This window comes from Eptatretus burgeri, chromosome 2 (genome assembly GCF_056783735.1).
Source record: "Eptatretus burgeri isolate ZD-2024b chromosome 2, Ebu_testis_v1, whole genome shotgun sequence".
Lineage (NCBI taxonomy): Eukaryota > Metazoa > Chordata > Myxini > Myxiniformes > Myxinidae > Eptatretus > Eptatretus burgeri.
This window is the reverse complement of record NC_140962.1, coordinates 80,169,525-80,192,024: the sequence shown is the minus strand read 5'-3', so window position 1 is coordinate 80,192,024 and position 22,500 is coordinate 80,169,525. Positions and strand designations below refer to the sequence as shown.

At 46.3% G+C, this 22,500-nt stretch overlaps 1 protein-coding gene across 4 annotated transcripts in view; it reads left to right on the top strand.

Annotated features, from left to right (window-relative positions):
* Positions 1 to 22,500, top strand: part of SNX4 (sorting nexin 4) — a 134,411-nt gene that overhangs the window by 57,595 nt on the left and 54,316 nt on the right. For 3 of the 4 annotated variants that reach the window (XM_085870001.1, XM_085869999.1, XM_085869998.1), the window contains 4 exons: positions 8,881 to 9,004; positions 10,122 to 10,271; positions 10,956 to 11,003; positions 13,386 to 13,441. In XM_085870001.1, the coding sequence (XP_085726127.1) occupies positions 8,881 to 9,004; positions 10,122 to 10,271; positions 10,956 to 11,003; positions 13,386 to 13,441 (378 nt within the window). Of the gene's footprint in view, positions 1 to 4,719; positions 4,955 to 8,880; positions 9,005 to 10,121; positions 10,272 to 10,955; positions 11,004 to 13,385; positions 13,442 to 22,500 lie in introns of all 4 variants that reach the window. The other variant, XM_085870000.1, reaches the window with a different exon arrangement.

Below are 22,500 nucleotides of genomic sequence, written 5' to 3'. Positions count from 1 at the left end.
CGAGGACGTCGTGACAGGCTTGGGAGAACTCGTTGGTTTCGAAAATGTGTTGGCAGCTTCAAAGATGAACCAACGAGTTGTTTTTCTTTCCGAGGAGCGCGACGTCGCTCAGGCGGTTGAAACCGGTTTGTCTTTACCGCCAGATATTTTCGTTAACGTTTGTATGTTGTACTCACCGGCGGTAAAAATCACTTTATCAAATTTGCCACCTTTCGTTAAAAGCGAACAGATCTTGTCCGTTTTAAAACAGTTTGGCACGGTGGTGTCAAAAATCTCCATGATTCCTTTTCGTTTGCATTCGGATTCCAGTCCGCCATATCATGTCCTTCCGGCGGCACTGTTACATGGTGTTAAAAAACAACGCTCAATCGCTCAATGCCTCAGCAACGCTGGTAGTTGAAAATCGAAATTACTGAATGTACATTGCAACAGAGACAATGACGTGTTTCACGTGTGGTGCCTTCGGACATTTAAAAGGTGCTTGCCTGAAGTATACAACCGGTGGCACATATAGACAGTTAGGAACAAACGCCGATCCTAGTGGCACATCTCGAGTCGATATTAGTAATAATAATGGCGCGTCTGCAACAGGAGATCGACCTTCACATTCGAGCGCGGAAACCGATAATTCCCCAGCTGATGGCGCGGGTTTTATCACCGTGTCCTCCAAGAGGAATTATAAAAGAGGAAGCGGAAGTGAGGACACACAGGCGAGCTGTTCGAAAAAGATAGCGCCATCGAACGAACGCAATGTTCCTATCCTAGAAACAGAAGCTCCTGCAGCTGGTCCTCTGCTGCAGAATAGGTTCAGTGTGTTGGCTGAAAAGGGAGGCGACGTTTCCGTTCATTCCTCTCACGAACAAGGACCGAGCGCAATGCCCCAAGATGTTGTGGTCACCACCCCGGTCACTGACATTAAAATCAAGAACCACGAACCTGCTCTCGTCGCGCGTCCTGCTGAGGACGAAGTGTCTGAGGTAATGGAGGAGGAAGAAGTAACAGCCCCAGAGGGAGAGTGCGAAGCCTCCAATACAAAAACGGTAATCCCTGTTACGGTCTTTAAAACTCCTGCTGTGGAAACAGCTTCACCTTTAGCAGAAGACGATTTTCCCGTTGTGAGAGCATCGACTTCAGTGTGTGAGGAGAAAAATAAAAAACATTCGGATTGCGACTCAGATTGGGGCCTCGTCGTTTGCCTCTAGTGCTGGTAGTGAGGTCTGGAATGACCCAGCAATAGCCAAGGAACTGGAGGGTGATGATGATTTATCACCCATGGAAATTCTCCAGTTTCTTCAGGACACTTTTAGAAAGAAAAACGTTAAGATTACAACCTTCTTCCCGAATCTGTCTGGCTTTATAACCTCTTCAAGACGTCTCTTCCTCAAGGCTGAACAACTTGGTGTGACTGAGTCACAAGTATTTCGCCTTATGAAGTGTGTATTGAAAGCTCAGAAAGAGCTACAAGCACAACCCAACTTCCTTTTACCTCATAATCCCTCCCTACCTACACCATGACCTTCTCTATTGTAACTTTAAATATAAATGGGGGATGTTCACCCCTGCGCAAAGCTCAGTTAAAGTTGCTTGTCGAGCAAAAACATTTTGATGTTGTTCTTTTGCAAGAGACAAGATGTAGCTCTTCGTGCTCGAGTGAATGGACTCGCATCATGAAAGGACAATGGTTCTTTAGTAGCTTGACCTGTCCTAGTGCTGGAGTGGCTATTTATTTAAATCCCTCTTTCTTTCCTGAAAATGTCACTTTTAAGGAGTTTATTAAAGGGCATTTAGTTTCAGTTAATTTCCTTTATAATGGTTATAAACACACTTTAATAAATGTATATTCACCTAGTATGAGCACAAAGACTAGTTTTCTTCACAGAGTTGGAATTGTTTCTCACACACCTTGATTTTGTTGGTCTTGTTTGTCTGTGTGGGGACTTTAATTGCACATTGTATCCCACCCTTGATCGTAATGGAGAAGAGCCCCACCCACCAAGTAGGGCACCCTTAAAGAGGGCATTGTCCAAATTCTCCCTTATGGATGTATGGAGACTCCAGAACCCATCTGCACGACAATACACGTGGTGCCGATGTGCAAATGGCCGGCTATCTCTTGCAAGGATAGACAGATTTTACATCAATAATGACTCTAAATGTCATAGACCATGTTAACATCACCCCAAGTGGCTTTTCGGACCATCACATGGTTGTTCTTCATATACTTTCGCCGGTTTGAAATCGTGGCACTGCCCATTGGACCTTCAATGCGAGTCTTCTGCAAGATGACGCTTTTCGTGTCGCCTTCCGAGCCTTTTGTGAAGCTTTACTACTACGGAAGCCCTCCTACTCCTGCCTCGCACAATGGTGGGACAATGCAAAAACCCATATCAGAACCTTTTGCCAGCAATATAGCTCCTTTTGTACAAGGAATGAATCTGCGCTGCAATCTCTAATTGCTAAAGAAATAGTCTCTCCAGTCAAGCCTTCAAACTCCCAGTGCTGAAAGGACTAGTTCTCTACTAACAACAAAGAAAGCCCTCCTCGCTCAACTCTGTACAAAACAAGCCAGAGGGGCTCTAATAAGGCTGCGAATGGAGAACTACAGCTTTATTGATACTCCTTCCAATTTTTTTTTTGCGTTAGAAGCGCAAAAAAAGAGAAACCAGCAAATAACTTCGCTGCGGGCACCAGGAGGCCGAGCAACACACTATCCAAAAGACAGAAGCTTGACCAAACAATACTTTTCTGACTTGTATTGTGCCAGAAATACTAAGGAAGACATGATTCATTCCTTAACTACTTCTTTGCCCACCTTGTCTGAATCTGCATGTCAAAAACTTGACAAGGAAGTGACTCTCGACAAACTTTTTATTGCTCTGCAAACTTTGCTGACAGGTAAAGCTTCTGGACTTGATGGAATCCCTGCAGAGTTTTACAAAGCCTTCTGGGATTTGTTGGGACCTGAGTTGCTTGACCTCCTAGTTGATAGCCTACGATCAGGCTTGTTACCACTTAGCTGTCGCAGGGCCATACTCGCTCTCATCCCGAAGAAAGGAGACCTCCAGCAACTTAAAAATTGGCGTCCCATTTCGCTCCTCAGCACGGACTACAAGATTTTCTCGAAAGTTCTTGCCAACCGCCTCAAACCTTTGATTGAGGAGATTGTACACCCCGATCAGTCTTACTGCATTCCGAAAAGGGCAATACACGATAGCATCTTTATTGTCCGTGACATGATCGATATTTGTATTGCTGAACACACAAATGTAGGTCTGGTGTTTTTAGACCAAGAAAAAGCTTTCGACACAATTGATCATTCTTATCTCTTTGCTGTTTTACGGGGTTTTGGTTTTAAGGAAAATTTTACTTGCCATATCAAACTATTGTATAATAATATTTTTAGTGTGCTCAAAGTGAATAACATCTTAAGTCAGCCTTTCCCTGTTACCAGGGGTATCTGTCAAGGGTGCCCCTGTCTGGCCTTCTATACTCCCTATCAATTGAACCTTTACTACATCGTTTACTCACGCGGCTGCAAGGGTTTTATCCTCTGCCATTAGAAGATCCCGTAAAAACTATTGCTTATGCGGATGATCTCTGCGCAGTTGTGCACTCAGATGACTATGTTCGTGCTTTGGTTGAGTCTGTCAAGGAATTTAGCCTGGCTAGCTCGACTAAAGTTAATATGGAAAAGAGCAAAGCTTTTTTATTTAGGTCCACAGAATGAGACTCCCCCTCCACCCCTGCCAGGGCAGCTTGAATGGACCAATGAAGGAATACACTACCTCAGTGTCTTTCTTGGAACTCAAGATTTTATTTCAAAAAAACTGGGAATCGCTGATTACCAAAATTGAGCAGCGGTTAACAAAATGGAGGGGACTATTGAAACAGCTTTCCTACCGGGGTCGTACTCTGGTCATTAATAATCTTGCGGCATCAATGCTATGGCATGTTTTTAAAGCACTGCAGGCCCCAGCTTTTATCCTAAGAAAACTTCAGTCTTTTTGTGGATTTTTTCTGGGGGGGGGAAAGCATTGGCTCCGGCCAGGAATACTAAGCCTACCGACTGCAGAAGGTGGACAGGGGCTAATAGATGTGACGAGCAAAGTGATGGCTTTTCGCCTCCTCAGCACGAAGGCTTCTATACTCCGACGTCCCATGGAAAGCCTTTGCCCATTGCTTGCTTAAGCAAGCTGGGAAACTTGGCTATGGTGACGAGCTTTTTCTTCTCAACATGAAGCACGTGGATATGACATTGGTCCCTCTTTTACCGAAGCATGGCAGGCTTTTTCTTTTTGCCGTGATACCAGTGCTTACTCCCTTCAGATGTTTTTAAAGGAACCAATATTTTTAAATCCTTTTTTTTTAATGGGGTCTGTAGTGACATCTTTTATGCAAAAGTTTATTGATGTCGGTGTTACCAGAGTTAAACACCTCAGGAACCTCCTTGTACATAGATGGAAGCCAGCTGCTGACATTGCCGTGGCCACCAGTGTGAGGTCCATCAGAGTTATTGGCAGAATTTCTCGATGATTTTACGGACCTTTAAGCAAACCGGGTTAAAATGGGACCCAGACATTGAAGATGCCCTCCATCTTTCCCAATGTCCTTTCCCAAATCTGCAAATTTTATTTCAAAGTTTTATGCCCTTTAACCGGATGGAGAAATCCTCAGTGTACAATCTATGTGTTTTCACCCTCTTTCCTGACAAACCTGCAGAGCCACAAGCTCATTGGCGAGTGCTGCTTCAAGCTAACCGTTCCACAACAATAAAATGGCAAGTGATGTACAAAGAACCTATTGTCAAGTGCTCAGGCGATCTACAATGGCGGCTAGCGCACAACATCCTGCCTTGCAACATCCTGTCTCACCATATATGTCCTGAAAACTCGGAATTGTGCCCCTTTTGCGACACCCCGGAGACCATTTTTCACATTTTCATTGAATGTTCAAGGTTGGCCTCGCTTTTTGGAATCATGTCACGTGTGATCCGGGGGCTCGGTTTGCTTTTTACACATTGTGTTTTTATATTTGGTTTTAATGTCTTGTATCAATGTAAAAATGAATGTCTTTTAGCAATTTTTTTTGTGTTCTGAAGCAAAATTTGCCATTTATTTATCGAGGAAGCGAAAATTGCCAAACACTGATGCTTTAGCTGATGACGTCTTAACTATTTTTAAAGCATTGGTTACGTCGCGTGTTCTTTTTGAGTTTGAAACTCAAGATCGTGCTTTATTTAAAAACCGGTGGTGTGTGAAGCAATCCTTATGTAACATGGTTGGTGGGACTCCAAGAATCAATTTATAAATTTAACATTACCTCTTTGTTACCCCTTCCTTTCCTGGTTATTTATTATGATGCCTGTATTAACATATTTCACGATGTGAAATTTGAATTTTCCTGTAACAAAGGGGAAAAGTCTCCTTCTCTCGCTCTCTCGCTCTCTCTCTCTCTCCCCCCCCCCCCCCCCCATAGCTGTTGTTCGCTTGGCACGCACGTGCAAGGGGCTGTTGCTCAGTCTCTGGTAGTACGTGTGGAGCCTGTGTTGCTTCTCCTTTTCTCTCTTCCTATCATCTTCTTATCCTTTCTCTAATGTATTTTTCTGTGGAGTATCCATTTGTATAAACTCTCTTGTTGTCAATGCTTTATCGATCACTCTAAAATGTATTGTTTACTTCCTTTTTTCCACTCTTGTACATTATCATATGCTTTGTTGTGATGGTTTATTGAAAAACTTGTATTAATTTTTTTATCCTTTGTATTTTTTGTAATAAAAGGACCTAAAGTCTCTCTCTCTCTCTCTCTCTCTCTCTCTCTCTCTCTCTCTCTCTCTCTCTCTCTCTCTCTCTCTCTCTCTCTCTCTCTCTCTCTCTCTCTTGGCTCTCTCTCTCTCTTGGCTCTCTCTCTCTCTCTCTCTCTTGGCTCTCTCTCTCTCTCTCTCTTGGCTCTCTCTCTCTCTCTCTCTCTCTCTCTCTCTCTCTCTCTCTCTCTCTCTCTCTCTCTCTCTCTCTCTCTCTCTCGTGGCTCTCTCTCTCTCTCTCTCTCCTCTCCCTCTCTCTCTCTCTCTCTCCCTCCTCTCTCTCTCTCTCTCTCTTGTCTCTCTCTCTCCCTCTCTCTTGTCTCTCTCTCTCTCTCTCTCTTGGCTCTCTCTCTCTCTCTCTCTTGGCTCTCTCTCTCTCTCTCTCTTGGCTCTCTCTCTCTCTCTCTTGGCTCTCTCTCTCTCTCTCTTGGCTCTCTCTCTCTCTCTCTTGGCTCTCTCTCTCTCTCTCTCTTGGCTCTCTCTCTCTCTCTCTCTTGGCTCTCTCTCTCTCTCTCTCTTGTCTCTCTCTCTCTCTCTCTCTCTCTCTCTCTCTCTCTTGGCTCTCTCTCTCTCTCTCTCTCTCTCTCTCTCTCTCTCTCTTGGCTCTCTCTCTCTCTCTCTCTCTCTCTCTCTCTCTCTCTTGGCTCTCTCTCTTCTCTCTCTCTCTCTCTCTCTCTTCCCTCTCTCTCTCTCTCTCTTGGCTCTCTCTCTCTCTCTCTTGGCTCTCTCTCTCTCTCTCTCGGCTCTCCCTCGCTCTCTCTTGTCTCTCTCTCACTCTCTCTCTCAGAGCTCTCTCTCTCTCTCAGAGCTCTCTCTCTCTCTCTCTCTCTCTCTCTCAGCTCTCTCTCAGCGCTCTCTCAGCTCTCTCTCAGCGCTCTCTCAGAGCTCTCTCTCAGAGCTCTCTCTCAGAGCTCTCTCTCAGAGCTCTCTCTCAGAGCTCTCTCTCAGAGCTCTCTCTCAGCTCTCTCTCAGCTCTCTCTCAGCTCTCTCTCTCTCTCTCTCAGCTCTCTCTCTCTCTCTCTCTCTCAGCTCTCTCTCTCTTAGCTCTCTCTCTCTGAGCTCTCTCTCTCTATCTCTCTCCCTCTCTCTCTCTCTCTCTCTCTCTCTCTCTCTCTCTCTCTCTCTCTCTCTCTCTTAGCTCTCTCTTAGCTCTCTCTCTTAGCTCTCTCTCTTAGCTCTCTCTCTCTCTTAGCTCTCTCTCTTAGCTCTCTCTCTCTCTTAGCTCTCTCTCTCTCTTAGCTCTCTCTCTCTCTTAGCGCTCTCTCTCTTAGCTCTCTCTCTCTTAGCTCTCTCTCTCTCTCTTAGCTCTCTCTCTCTCTCTTAGCTCTCTGTCTCTCTCTCTTAGCTCTCTCTCTCTCTCTTAGCTCTCTCTCTCTCTTAGCACTCTCTCTCTCTCTCTCTTAGCTCTCTCTCTCTCTCTCTCTTAGCTCTCTCTCTCTCTCTCTCTCTCTCTCTCTCTCTCTCTCTCTCTCTCTCTCTCTCTCTCTCTCTCTCTCTCTCTCTCTCTCTCAGCTCGCTCTCTCTTAGCTAGCTCTCTCTTTCTCTTTCTCCTAACTCTCTTTCTCCTAACTCTCTTTCTCCTAACTCTTTCTCCTAACTCTCTTTCTTCTAACTATCTCTTTCTTTCTAACTGTCTCTTTCTTTTTCTTTTTCTCTCTCATCTTGTGCTTTGCTAATGAAATTCATCCAAACACATTTGGTCACCATTTCCAAGCAGACTTTCTTCATGATTTTAATCACTTCGTTTGCATATATTTCCAAAATTGTGGAACCGTGTCTCTTTTACCCTTTCATTGTGAATGACAGTCGAGGAAGTCCAAATTGCCAATTTGCTTTTGGAATACTTGCACGACATTCTCTTTGACTCTTCCATTTTGGTTTCAAACAATTACATCGTGCTAAAACTACTCTTCTAAAGGTCACAATTGATTTTATTAAAACAGTATATATATATAATATACAATTTCTTTGTACAAAGTTGAACAAGGCTCAGCTGCAGTCCTTGTACATGTGGACCTATCAGCTGTTTTTTTTGTTTGTTGCGGTTTGCTATAATTCATTACTCGACCAATTTCACTCGTGTCGTGCTATTTCCAGACCTACTCTTTTGAATGGTTTAAATTTCATCTTCCAGATCATATTTCTCACGTAAATATTGTTGGTGATTCTTCATCAGACCCACTTCATCATTTATGGTCCTGATCAGAGATCTCTGATTGGTCCACTCTTGTTTACACTCCATCTCCATCCACTTGCACAATTTTACGGAATTTCAATAACCGCTTTCATGCTCCACTGATGATGTCCCGGTCTTACCTGTGCATTGAACCTGATAATGTGCACTCTTCTTATCTGCAACTTTGCATTCCTGTCTCTCTCAAGTTCAAATATTGATCTCCATACCTCTGGGCTATCCTGCCAGCCCAATAATATTGGTGGATAACTAACTTCTGTTAATCCTCTTGTAACATTGTGGTTATATTCCTGCAGCTCACAACCACAAACTCCTTACAAGTTATTTGCAATATTGCAACAAGGCTCGTAGTTCAAGTTTCAGAGATTTATTTCACATTTCGATTTTTATATAGCTGATCACAACAATACACCAACCTATCTATTTTAAATACAGCTGATAGCCTTTAATAACCAAACACAAAATTGGTTCCTTCCTACATGTCTGATGTAATAACACTTGTCCCCTTGCAACAAAGTGCTGTCTAGCAATTCAAACCTCTTCACACAAGGGTGAATGTTTTGGGTGATTGAGTATTCTTTGGGTATGCTCATTAATTGCGGAACTCCCTGCCTCTTGAAAACTGTGATTAAAAAAAAATAATTTTTTTTTCTTTTTTTAAAAACCTTTTTCATTTATTAATGACCTTTTTATTATTATTTTTTATCCCTTTTCATCTGTTTTTTAAAGTGCTTTCAAGATTGTGCATCTAAATGACTGTGCTCTATAAGAAATTGATTGCTTGAATGATGTCATCGCCCATTTTGACGACCTCAAGATGCATTAATTTTTGAACCGAAATTCCTTTGTGCGTTGTAAATCCAACAACACGATTCTCTTAAATCAGGTTTGTAGATGGGGATAGAGAGCCCACTTCTGTGTGGAGGCGCTACAGCGAATTTGAAGTTCTTCGCAACTACCTTCTGGTCACTCATCCATATGTGGTCATTCCCCCACTTCCTGAAAAAAGGGTGAGCCAGCTTACCTTCTGCAGAACGAACTCGTCACAAACCAGGCCTACATGTATTGAAATGGCTTTCATTTGATAACTTTTTTTTTTTCAATATATTTAAAGCTAATGGAAGAGGTATGGGTGTATTGGGTAAACTTGAGTTCCAATTTTTTTAATATAAAATTGGACTAATTATACAGCACAGAAATGTACACTTTGTGCTCCGTACGCATGCTTTCAGCTGAGATGATATTCTGTTTCATAATGGGATGTTCCTCAAGAATGAGAGCGCACGGTTGAGATTTGCCATTCTCCAATGGGTAACCATAGTCTTTCACTCTTATCCACTTGTGTAAACATGGTATAGTTTGTTTATTTCAGACTATTTTAAATGAATTTGCAGCAGGAGGAGAAAACACCCAAAGAGCATTCCCATAAGTTTGTGTAGAATTGATTGGCTTTTCATGGGACGTTAACTTCAAGGAAACCCAGCTTGTGCACTACGACATCGCCTCAAGTAATATCCAGGTTTAATTGTATTTTGAAGCTGGAAATTGCACATTATTTAATCTGAACTTAAGTGCAGGTGCAAATCATGGCAGAAACAGCAATGTTGATCAAACCAGCCATAATAGCAACAAACTTTTGTTTATATTTAATAGTTGGGGATTAGCTATATACTTCATAAACAAGTAATTTTGAACCCCATCCTCACCCGACCCCCATTTTCCTCTCCTCTCCTCTAACTCCAATCTCCTCGCAAACCATGTTTCCGTTTTCTCCACTCCTCCCACATTCTTCTTCCGTCTTTCCTCTCTATTGTCCTGCTTTCTCTTCCCTTTGTCACTAAAGTTCCTCCACCTTCCCCAGGTACATATTTAAACAAATAAATAAATTTCCCCTTACCTTTGGCCTCATTGTTTCTTGTTTTTATGTCTAAGGCTTATTTTATTTTTAATTATGTATTTTTGTTCTCTCAAGGAACTTCATTTATCAGTCTTGGGAGGTGGTCTCATGACTTGCTTTAATTGTGATGAGATGGGCACATTGTTTGCAACTGGCAACACAGATTTTTGTCTGACATTTTCTCCAGTGAATTGAAATGTCAACTTTTGGTGTGTGCTTTGCTTCCACAGGCAGAGTTTGTTTGGCACAAGCTCTCTGCGGATAACATGGACCCTGACTTTGTAGAACGGCGCCGTGTCGGTCTGGAGACCTTTCTTTTACGTGTCATTGAGCATCTCCAACTGTCTCGTGACCCCATTGTGTCGTCCTTCCTTTCTCAGGTTTGGACAATGTTTTGCAAAATCCAAGTATTTTGGCATATCGTGTATACATCATCTCTCACATTCGGTCTTTGTCCTTCTTCCTCTCCCCCTCCTCTATCCCTCCTTTCTCTCCCTCTCTCCCTCTCTCCCTCTCTCCCTCTCTCCCTCTCTCCTGTTCGGTACATTTGGTCGATTTTAATGCTCAGCTGGCCTTTTTGTTACGGTTCTGTCAGCAGCTGCTGAGTGGGATGTTTGTTTGCATGGAAAGGGTGGTCATAGGCAGACGAGGGAAGGGGAGCCGGAATGCAGCTGTGCTGATTCTTAATTCCCACCATTTTATATGTATGAAATTTTCCTGTGGGCCTCCGTGTGTTCCTGAGGGTCGATGTAATAACCACGCGAACATTGAGTGTGAGGATTCTTCTGCGCTTCATTTTGCCAATGAAGTCTCCAGTTATCCACTTGAAGCAACACATTTAATGGGCCATATGAATTTGGTTGGACTGGTGGTGGCACAACAGAGGCCATGACCTCGTGCTTCTATGGTTAACTGTTATGACCACAGCATAGATAGGTGTCTCGTGGTCAAACGTTCATCCGGTTAGTGGCTTGGTGTAGTGGTTTTGGCCTGAAAGCTGTGACCAAGTACACATGTTTCTTGGTATATATGGCATTTCTTGCATTTATTTTCTCCCGGTGCAGGAAAATGGCTGGAAAGAGACCGTGAACAACACGGAATTTCAAGCCAAAGTGAGTGTTTGCTTCGGCTTTTGAACCACTTAAGCATTGTTGGAATGGTGCAGTCAATTTACTTCTGGATATGTCCTCTTATCTTTTCACTAACTGGAGAAGTGGCTCGTTTGGTGAGCACACCGTTAAAATTATCGCACAGACAAGCATCAAATGATAAATTGATGAGAAAAAGAAAAAAGGGTTTACAAGTAAAGGCCTCAACAACTGCTTCAAAAGTCGTGTGTGTGTGTGTGTGTGTGTGTGTGTGTGTGTGTGTGTGTGTGTGTGTGTGTGTGTGTGTGTGTGTGTGTGTGTGTGTGTGTGTGTGTGTGTGTATTACACATCCACACCAAAAATGGATGCGATTATGGAAAGTAACAATATTGTGATGGACCCATGATTTGGGGTTTTGTGCTGACTTGCTGACTCAAAACCTTCAACAGTGAAGAAGAAGAGAGCTGCATGCATCTCTCAGTCAATGTATATCAATTAGAAATACTTTTTGAATACACACGGCCATCTGTGTTTAAGAGGGTTACATGCCTGGGGTGTGTAGGAGTGGAGGAGTAGGGATGAGAACAGTGGAGCAAGCACAAACATCAATCACCATGTTGTTTTCTTTGCATTAGCGGACACCTTCGGGCGGGAGTAGCCTTCTTTCCCCATCTTCGGTGGGAAATGTGCTGCGGAGCATTCTTGGAAATGCACTTTATAATTTTTGTCACTTTTTGAAAGAAAGTTATTGATCACAACATCTCCTTCTCCATATTATAAGATGGACGATTATTTGTAATACCGGCTACCACCAAAGGTGGCGCTATCTCCGCCACTTGTCAATTTTTGAGTTTCGGTGACATCCACGTTTGCTCCATTATAATAAGATGTAATAAAATACATTGATTTATATATTTTTGTAGGACGGTGGTGGGGGGGGGGGGACGGGGACATGATATGGTTGTAGTGAGGAATTAACAGTCAGCACATTCATCTTTTTTGATGAGACGCACAGATGTCACAATCATGACATGTATTCACGATTATCCATCCATACCTCAACTACCTGTCATTCATGCTCATGTGAATGTACCCCTCTATCCCCAATGCTTCTGGATAACTAACTCAAATTTAAACCTGTTTAATACTTCTGAGGCCACTACATTTCCAATGAGGTTATTCATTGCAGTAACTACTCTCTGAGTAAAAGAACCCTACCATCATAACTCCTGGTCCTGTCCCTGTCCTTTCTGCTGAAAAATACTTCTGCACTTATTTTGTCTACAGTGTACGGTCATTTCTCGTTCATTTGAGGAATGACGTTCATTATCTGAAACGCATCAGATCGCATCGTAATCGCTTCCTTTGTAATGTAAACAGTCTTGTCTCCTTCAGCTGCTGCTCATAGCTTAGTCTAGCTAGGCCTGGGATCGATCTAGTTGCTTTCTGCTGAACCATCTCTATGGCAGCTACATCTTTCTTCAGATTATGGTGAGCACAATATTCCTGTTGAGGCCTCAATAAAGTCCTGTACAGTGCTAGCACTCTTTTGATTTTAATTTATCTCTGACAAATACAACTTGAAAAACGATTAGCTTGGCATATGGCTGCTTGCCACTGTGCTGTCTGCTTATCCTCTGCATATATTACCACTCCGTGATCCTTCTTCAATGTCACAAGCTCCAGTTCTCCCCTATTTCCATTATTCTTACCCATCCTCAGCACCTTGCATTTCTTTTATGTGAAGTTGCATCTGCCAGTCGATGAAAGTTTCAAGACTTTCCTGAATTTGAGCTCTCGAGAATAATCTGGTGTAGTTGGAGGTGTGGAGACAAGGATCTATGCCATGTCTAGACAGTACAGGAATATCCTTGGTATATATGTTGTTGTACATGCTCGTTACTGAGAAACGACTGATAGAGAGACCTTCCTCGGCTGAGCATGGGGTGGCCTGCCCCACCAACATTCCACCATTTTAGTTGCGGCACGGGAATCTGCCAAATTTGGCCATTGGCGTGTATAGCGGCTTTACCGGCTGATAATAGCGGAGTGTATGCCTTGCAGCCATCAGATAGGTTGGCCATTGTCTCCGCCGTGAGCCATGGCTTAAAAAGCGAGCTGGAACTAAGAGCCAAAGTAAACACGGTTTGGGCTCTGTTGGCTCGTTGCCTTTAAGGGACACTTTGTGCACGTGTGCAAAATGTAAACCACATTCTCGGACTTTTCTTTGAAGTCCGTGTGCAAACTTTCTCAAGTTGTGCACGATTACATTGGTAAACGTAAAAAAAAAAAAAAATTAAAAATTGGTACAGCATACGTTTTGCTTTTTTTCTCAGATTTGGACGTTAAAGCATTGTGTATTTATTTAATTAAATATAATTTAATTTAATTTTTTTTTTTTTGTAGGCAGATTCCCTCCTGAAGTCCTTAAGTGCTACTTTCCGTGTGAAAAACCCAGACAAGTAAGTGCACGGCAATGTTGCTCTGAGATCCGTTCTCAACACTCACTGCAAGGCACAGGTCTTGATCACGTACAGGATTCGGACTTATTGTTGGCCCTCTGGCCGCCCAAGTGACGTTTGATGCTTGAACAGCTGCCCCGATGTCAACAATTTATATATCACACGCTGTCGTGCTCATTTTTTAGACCTATATATGCTGTCTTGTTTTCCCAAGCTTTTTTGGGGGTTGGTGGGGGGGGAGAGGTTGGAATGTAGCTTTGAGGTGCGTATGTATGTGATGATTGTTGTTTATTATTTTGGTGTGAGGGTACGATTTGTGTGGCACAGAGCCATTTTGACGCAGATAAGATGGGGAGGGGAGTGGAATTAGAGAGGGACTGCTGAAAGTAAAAAGGGGGTGTTTGTTGACACCGTGAGTTGTGATAACGAACACACTTGACAAGTTGTTGAGATGCTTTAGATGGTTGATGCCCATTCTTGGACATTCTCCAAAGAGCCAATTTAAAAGGTAAAGTGAATCGATTCATCGTGTGTGTGTGTGTGTGTGTGTGTGTGTGTGTGTGTGTGTGTGTGTGTGTGTGTGTGTGTGTGTGTGTGTGTGTGTGTGTGTGTGTGTGTGTGTGTGTGTGTGTGTGTGTGTGTGTGTGTGTGTGTGTGTGTGTGTGTGTGTTTTGGTCAACTAACCGATGTCAACACGAGATGTTTCATTGTTCGCTCTGGGTTGTGTTTTGTCTGTTTGATTAACACGATGAGCAGGACATGTTTAACTACTCTCTTTGCTAGCTGATGTAAGCACTACTGCCCTCATTACCTTGTGCTTTGACGTGTGATAATGACACCGAGGTTTGGCTTTGTAATAGATGCACAACACTGCAAGCTTTATTTATTTATTTTTTGCTTTGTTTAATTGCAACAGTGCAGGGAATTTCCCAGCTGGAATTTGGGTCGATTGGGGGGTCCCCTCAGCCACGTCCTTTGGGCCGTAAAATGCTGTGGCCACAAGTGCTAACTATTGTTTGGGAAAGGTGAAGGTCATATTTCACAGTTGGATGTTGTGCTGGTCTGACCCTGTTTTATTGCATATGAACTTCTTGATCTTCAAAATTTTCCACATCGTCACTCGTGGTGGTGGCGATGGGGGTTAGCTAGTAGTGGGGATATTGTACATTCCAAAGCTGCTGTTTCACCGTATCTTGCACTGACTGAGCACAGATTTCCAAGGACCAATCTGGGGATGGACCTCACCTGGCCAGAGTGATCAGGGTAAAAGTCCATCATGATCCTCACAGATGAAGGATGGAGGGACTCTATGTTCATGAAGATGCATTTGCCAAAATTGGTGGGACCACCTGCCATCTTGGTGATCATTTACCAACGTTATGGAAGATGAGCTGCTTGGGGCCACATTTATTATATTGTTACGGTTGTGGAAATTTGCATTACACCATAAAGAGTCCTCAGGTGAGATATCTCGATAAGTCCATGTGTAGTTAGCCCACACCCGTTGTATAGAGGGAATTTATGTGATCCATTCGGGCTGTGATCCTTCAGTTAGCCATTTTTTTCTTTCTCTATTGTTATTTTCGACCATTAATTCGCCAACCACGCAAACAGCCACTACCCTGACGTTCACAACTCCATCCCGCAAACATCACTTCACCGCCATTCCCAAACGACACCATAACCATCAAACCACCACAGAAAACCCTCCACCACCTTCGCCTTTCTCCTTCACAACCAACAACCGCACCACCTGTGAACACTGAACATCGGGCTGTCTCGGGCCCGTTTGGCGATTGGTGCCAAACGCACCGAGCCGTGAGCATGAATGGCAGCCTTTCCGAGGGAAAAATTCGGATCCAAAATGCTTCACGCCCACTTCCCCTCTGTCCAATGGGCGAGCGCGAGGCGGCTTGGCCCCACCTCCAAGCGCGTGAATGTGAAGTCCGTTTATGCAGATCAAGGGAGGTTCACGCCCATTTTTGCCCGACCAATGGCTGAACAGAGGGTGGCGTGGCCCCGCCTCCAATCGCGTTTTTATCCACATATTTGCATATCGGCTCCTCCTGAGTCCTATAAAGGTGCGAGCGCAGGGCGACTCACACACACACACAGAGAGAGAGAGAGAGAGAGAGAGAGAGAGAGAGAGAGAGAGAGAGAACGAGAGAGAGAGAGAGAGAGAGAGAGAGAGAGAGAGAGAGAGAGAGAGAGAGAGAAAAAAAAAGAAAGAAAGAAAGAGGAACTGGTGGAACTGGTGGAACTGGAGAGTGGAACTTTGAGAGGGTGAGTTGAGCTGGGAGGAGTTCGAGGAGAGTTGGAGAGAAGTTGCGGAGGAGTTGCAGGGAAGACGGCGACGAGGTTGCGGTGTGGGGGTCGCTCGACTCGTCGCAGGATCCAGGCCAGCCAGCCATACCCCTCTCCACGAGCATCAATTTCCCCCCCCCACCATTTGCGCTGAGATAGTGCCGAGGGGGCCCCCGTTCCTTCCCCACCCTAAACGTGGTGCCAACAAGACCGCTCGCACAGAGCACGCCGGAGAGGACTCGCTGACCACGCCAGGGCACGGAGTCGGGGCGCAGCGGCGCGAACATTGTGGCTTGCCCGCCATCGCGTCACGAGGACGCGGGTAAGACTTCCCCGGTCTCGTGGACCTGGCCGATCCTCCAGCATCCACGTACATTTGGTCTACGGACCTGTCTGCCTCCTCGCCTATGAGGGTGGCTTTCTTTTTCCTTTGCTTTTTGTGTAAATGCTTGTGGTGGCGCCGTCTGTTAAGTAAAACTGCGTAAGTGTTGCCGTGTGTCGGTCTTAGTCGGTAGTATCTCTCTTTTTCTGTTTCTTTCTGTGCTTGAATACATGCCTTTTATTATTATTACTGTGACTGAATAAGTGCCTTCTGTGCTGTCTGCTTGTGTGAAATAAATGTGCTTGTTCAATTGTTCCCGCTTTGCTTCGTCTCCTTCCTTTTGTTGACTCTCCATTCTGCATCGCGTAAGAGATTAGTAGTGGGTGTAAGTTCCCGGTAACTAATCTGAACCGTCGAGGTCGACGATAACTCCGTTCGGTTATCTCTGCAGTCTGGAACGAACCGCTTAAGCGGTTCGTGTCCGAAGTCGACCTGCGGCGAGGTACGATAGCCCGATTAACCATCCGCTTAGGTACTTAGGTAGGTCGAGTTTGGCGAACAACCCTATCCTACACGGGTGGCCGATTGGCACGATAGTGGTGATGTCTAAAGACCCACCCGTGACTAGCTCCCAGCGTTGTTCCGAGAGGGTCACGACTGAATTGTCTGTCCGGTGGGCGACGTGCCGCAATTCGAGTTACGTGGCTGATCGCACGCTGGCGGGCGCGAATTCGCAACACTGGTGTCAGAGAGCGGGAAACAAACTCTCCCGTCTCCAGCTTAATTCACGGGGAACGGACCGGGGTGTGCGAAGCGACCCCGATTCCCTCCAAATTACGAGCGTACTAAATTAGTCTCTTACGAGAAATAAGATGGAGTCTCAAGGCGAGCGGGAGCCGGGGGTATTAGAAATGTATATGTGTAGCAATGTAGGATCCATGGCCCAGGACGGTACTTGTAATTACAATCCGTGGGTAAGCTTAACCCCATTTACTGAGCACGGACTTTGCCGGCAAACTGGGTCGCATAATGGCGGCGCGATCGCACCTCAGCGCAGCACAGAGCGAGCGGCTAATTATGGTGCGACATGAGGCGAGTGCTCCCAACAGCCGCTTCAAGCCACGTGGTTATGGCAGGCGAAGCAGGCGGACATTGACAGGCTTCAAAAACAATTGGAGGAAGAATGGAAAAACAAAACAGAGGAGGAAAGATGGAAATACAAGTTGGAATTGGAGCAACTGATGGGTGAGGTAGGAAGAGGCAATCGGGACAGAGAAAGCTTGGAAGAGAAGGTAAAAAGAGAACAGTAATATCAGCAACAATGGAAAGAAGCCAAAGCAAGGTCGGAGTGTGCGGAGATGAGGACGGAATTAGAAAAAAAAGCTTCTGAGTTACGGAAACACCAAAACAGAGACGGAATTACAAAACGGGCTGAGGACGTTGAAAGAAGAAGAACGAAAACGGAGAATGAAACGTTATGGAACCACACTAAAAAGATCGAACAATTCGAAGCCAAAGCAAGGTCGGAGTGTGCGGAGATGAGAAAGGAATTGGAAAAGAAAGCTTCCGAGTTACAGAAACACCAAAACAAAGAGACGGAATTACAAAACGAGTTGAGGATGGTGAGAGAAGAAAGAACAAGGACGGAGAATGAAACGTTAAAGAACCACACTGTACAGATTGAACAACTGGAAGCGAAGGCCAGATTAAAGCATGAGGAACAAGAAAGAGTACTGAAAGAACAAGGAATGAGACAGGAGAAGGAAATTAGTCAATTGCAGAATGAGGAACAAGAAAGACAGTGGAGTGAGAAACAAAAAGAAGAACGAATGAGACAGGAGAAGGAAATTGGTCAATTGAAGGAAATAACAAGATTGCAGAGTGAGGAACAAGAGAGACAATGGGATAGAAAACAAAAAGGACATGAATCTGAGGTTGACCAATTGAAAGAAAAGGCAAGGCTGGAGTGCGAGGAGATAGACAAAGAACAGCGAATGAAACACAAAATGGAGATGAACCCAATGAAGAAAACTACGAAACTGGAGAAGGAAAGACAGGAGAGGAAACAAGGAAGAGAAGTGAGAGAACAGCAAATGAAACACAAAAGGGAGATTAACCAAATGAAGCAAACAACGAAACTGGAGAAGGAAGGACAGGAGAGAAAACAAGGAAGAGTAGTGAGAAAACAGGGAATGAAACACATGAAGGAAATGAGCCAATTGAAAGAAAAGATGAGACTGGAAAATGAAGAGCAGGAGAGACTGTGAGATAGGAAACAAAAACAAAATGAGGTTGAAATTAATGAACTCAAGGAGAGAGTAAAATTGAAGTCCAGAGAGATGGAAAAACTCCAGAAAGAAACAAACTAATAAATGTACAGAGACACAGGAGATAGAGGGTGAATTGGACGGGGTTAGTGACGAGCACACACACATTGAGGTAGTGGAGGACCATGAGGGGGATCTGGCGGACTGGTTGGAGACCCGGTGAAGGCAGCTGGATGGCCTCCTTCGGGAACAGAGGGAGACACTATTCTCCCTTGAAGCTGATTAGGACCAGGTGGGTCCGGTCGAGTTTCGCGGAGTTGAGGGGGCGAGTGCTGTGAACGGGTGCACACGAAGCTTGGGGGGTATAGAGACCCCGGGAACCCTTGTGGGGACACGAATCCCCAGTGTGGTTGTGCAGGTGTGTGTGTGTTTACAAGTGTGGCGAAATGTGTGCTGCAACGCGCACATAGTGTGGGTGCAAGGGCGTGTGTGAGAGCAACCGGGTGGGTGACAAAGACCCCGTGTGTGGATGAGACCCCAGGTGTGAGTGCGCCCCCGTGTGTGGAAGTGACCCCGTGTGTGAGTGGTGTGGTGGCAAGTGTGCCGAAGTGCGTGCCTCCCAGCACGCCGTGTGTGGAGGGAGCCACGTGTGCAAGGGAAATGGCACGAGGGAGTGAGCGGCCGAGTGTGAGGGAGACCGTATGTGTGAGGTCGCTGTATGTAAGGGAGATGACGGTTGGCATGCGGGAGCACGTAGCTGCTGCTCCCGGTGTGAGTGTGAGTGTGATGGAGTGGAGTCTGAGCATCGTAACACGCAGGTGTGCGTGGGTCGAATGGCGACGACGACTGCGACAATTGAGAGACGGGCCGGGTACCGGCCGTAGCTGTTTTGGGGACCACGCCGGGTTTGCCCAGCAGTGAGCGTGAGGTCCGTGCTGTGCAACGCATGAGGCCGCCACGTGCGCGCCTGCGGGAGTGAAACCCGGTCCGGAAACGCCAGCGGTGGATGTTGCTGATCCCGCAGACGGACAAAGGTTAGGCAGGTAGACTGATTTGGACCGGACGGGTTCTCCACGCGAGCTTGTGTTCAGCTCCAACGGGCAGAGCACGTGTTCGCGTGCTTGCGTGGGGAGCCCCTCGGAGTGCGAGGTTTGCTTTTGGGGTGCGCAGGATGACGTCATGGCTGCACGTGTGGTTGAAATCCGGCAGGAGGGGTTGAACCCCTGCCGGATGGTGCCGTCCGGAGGGACGAGGTACACGTGCAGCTGCCATGACGTCACGGGCAGGTACAAAGTGCGTGAGCTGCGAGTTGCCGCGCTGGTGATGCGCAAAATTTGAAAAAAAAATGGAGAACGAAAGCAAGCCTCGCTTTTGGGTGAACAGGATTCCTGGGCAAGGGGTGGAAGACCTCCCTGCCTGGGCACAGGATGACACCTAGTTAGGGGGATGGGTTAGTGATCGCTAGACCGACTTCATGGGGCAAGGGGTAAGTCCTCATGGAGTCCGTGGAATGGATTAGGTAGAGGGATTTAGGTGAGCTTTAGAATGGGAAATAAAATGATTTATTGAGGATTTTGGAAGACAGTGACTGACAGTGAATGTGAAGTGGGGACGTAGCTTAGCTACGTAGTGTTAAAAGGAACGTGCTGTAGTGTAAGGGATGACATGGGAGCACGAGTTAGTTAGGGGATGTAGTCAGCAGGATGGCAGAGATCAGCGATGTGTGTGTTGAAAAGTTGTGAGGTGAGTACATGATGAGTGAGTGAGGCCAGCGGGTCTGTGTGTATGGAGCGAATGTGGAATGCATGATGCAATGAGTGATTGGGGGGAGGAGTGACTCCCGCTCAAGGGACCCAGGGGTCAGAATAAAGTGAGTTAGCTGGGGTAGTCAAATTAACAGAAATGGAAGTCGTTTTGTTGTTGGTGGGAAAGTAGGCTCGAAACCCGTTTGGAGGGGTGCAGGAGCCCTGTTGACGGGCTGGGAGCGTGGCTGCAAAAGGTGAGTATCGCTGAGTGGGTACCCTGGGTACCGGGCTAGTCGGCCGCGGTAGGCCAAGGGCCCATGGGCCGGGATAGCGTAGTGGGCACGGGTGCGCCCGCATAATGCGGGGGCCCGGGGCGCCGTTAGCCGCGTGGGCAGTGCATTGGGCACGGGCACCCAGGGAAGGGGCCCGGGGCGCCAGCCTGCCATGTGAGCGTTTCAGGAGATTCGCCATGGAGGGCACTCCCCGGTGTTTAGGGAGCTGGTAGGCTCGGAGGCAGTGTAGTGCCCGGGGGTGCCATTGTTAGAGAATCGGCAGAGGGTAGTGCTTGCCAAGGGAGCCACGCATCCCAGCCATGAGACCGTGTGAGGGCACGGAAGGAAAATTGGGCGGCGAGGCCCGAAATTGTGAGGAAACCAACACAGGCGATGGGAATCTGGGTTGATAGAACCAGTAGATTAAGCGAGAAGCGCTTGTTGAAAGCCCCGGGGTAGTTTAAAGGTTAATGGATCGGGTAGATAGGAAGTGTACCCCTTCGCACCATCCATCCCTTCACTCTCGTTGTGGGCCGCTGGACCCACTTTGGGTTCAAGATTGCTGTAGTCTGGGGAAGCCATCCTGAGGCTTGAGTTGGGCCTCGACACAGGACATGAGCTCTCCCTTATTAACCTCTGGGAAGGGAATGTAGGGGTTGGGAGTAGGCGAGGAGACGATAGGTTAGCCGAACAAGGACGATAAAGGCGGTTAGCAGACAAATTATAGTGGGAGGTATAGAAATAAAAAGAAAAAAATAAAATTAATTGGGGCTAAATTGGTTTTTACAAATTAAGGGAGTGGGTGTGGACAGAGACAGGCAAAGGCGATAGGTTGGGAGGGAGACGGGTAGGTAGGTCCGAGCCCGCCTTCTCAGTGGCCAGCACCACCTCACTCCCTCCACCAACCTCCACTGAAAGGCAAAGGCTGGCCAACTTCATCGGCTGGCTGTGTTACTTCAAGGCCTGTGCCGGCCCACTTCATCGGCTGGCTGTTTGCTGCAAGGCCTGTGCCGGTCGGATCGTCCGACGGCTGTTTTACTGCAAGGCCTGTGCCGGCCCACTTCATCGGCTGGCTGTTTGCTGCGAGGCCTGTGCCGGTCAGCTTTACTGCCGGCTGTGTTTGCTACAGCAGCCTTGCCATGCCTTGCCTGCCTGCCTTTGCCATTCATGCCTGCTGCCCTCGTCATTTTGCCCCGATCTGTTCTGCATTTCCCCCCCCCCCCCTTTGTTCATTGCCATGTGCGCCAGGATCCTCGCGCAAATTTGCAGGGACTGCCCTGATGGAAGCTGCAACACGGGACTGCACCAGCAGCCCGTGCACCGTTGTTTGTTTGCAACCATCCATCCACCGTTCCTTGTTTGTGTCGGCTTGAGTCCGCACCTTTCACTGTGCCACAGGGACTGCCCTGTAGGCAGCCGCACAAGGAGACTGCGTTTGTGCAGCCCATGCACCGTTGTGGTTCACTGCGTTCATTTAAAAGGGGGAGGCCTTGGACTGCATGTGAGCAGCCAGCCACGTTCCCTGTCACCCGCATTGCTTGAGCCAGAGACTGCATGCGAGCAGCCTGGCTCCCTGCTAACTGCTTTCTCTTTGCAGAGTCCATTGATCCTGGGCCATGGTTTAGTGCAAAATTTGTAAGTTAAGGTTAAGATGTACTGTAAATATGAGTGCGCCCCCGGCATGTCTGTCTTGCGCCGACAATTTTATTTAAGTCGTCTGAATGAGTGGGTTTGTTTAGTTAGTTACTCAGCCCGTAGGTTATATATTTTAGGGACACGAATACCATGAATGTCGCACTCAGGGATCCGAAGGTAAAACGTACTAGGGGAGAACTACACATGATGGCACACGAGAATTTGACGACTCGGGACGAGTCTGTAAAAAGGGGAGGGGGTAGTGTTACGGTTGTGGAAATTCGCATTACACCATAAAGAGTCCTCAGGTGAGATATCTCGATAAGTCCATGTGTAGTTAGCCCACACCCGTTGTATAGAGGGAATTTATGTGATCCATTCGGGCTGCGTTCCTTCAGTTAGCCATTTTTTTTCTTTCTCTATTGTTATTTTCGACCATGAAGCAGCCAACAACGCAAACGGCCACCACCTTTACCTTCACAACTCCATCCCGCAAACATCGCTTCACCGCCAT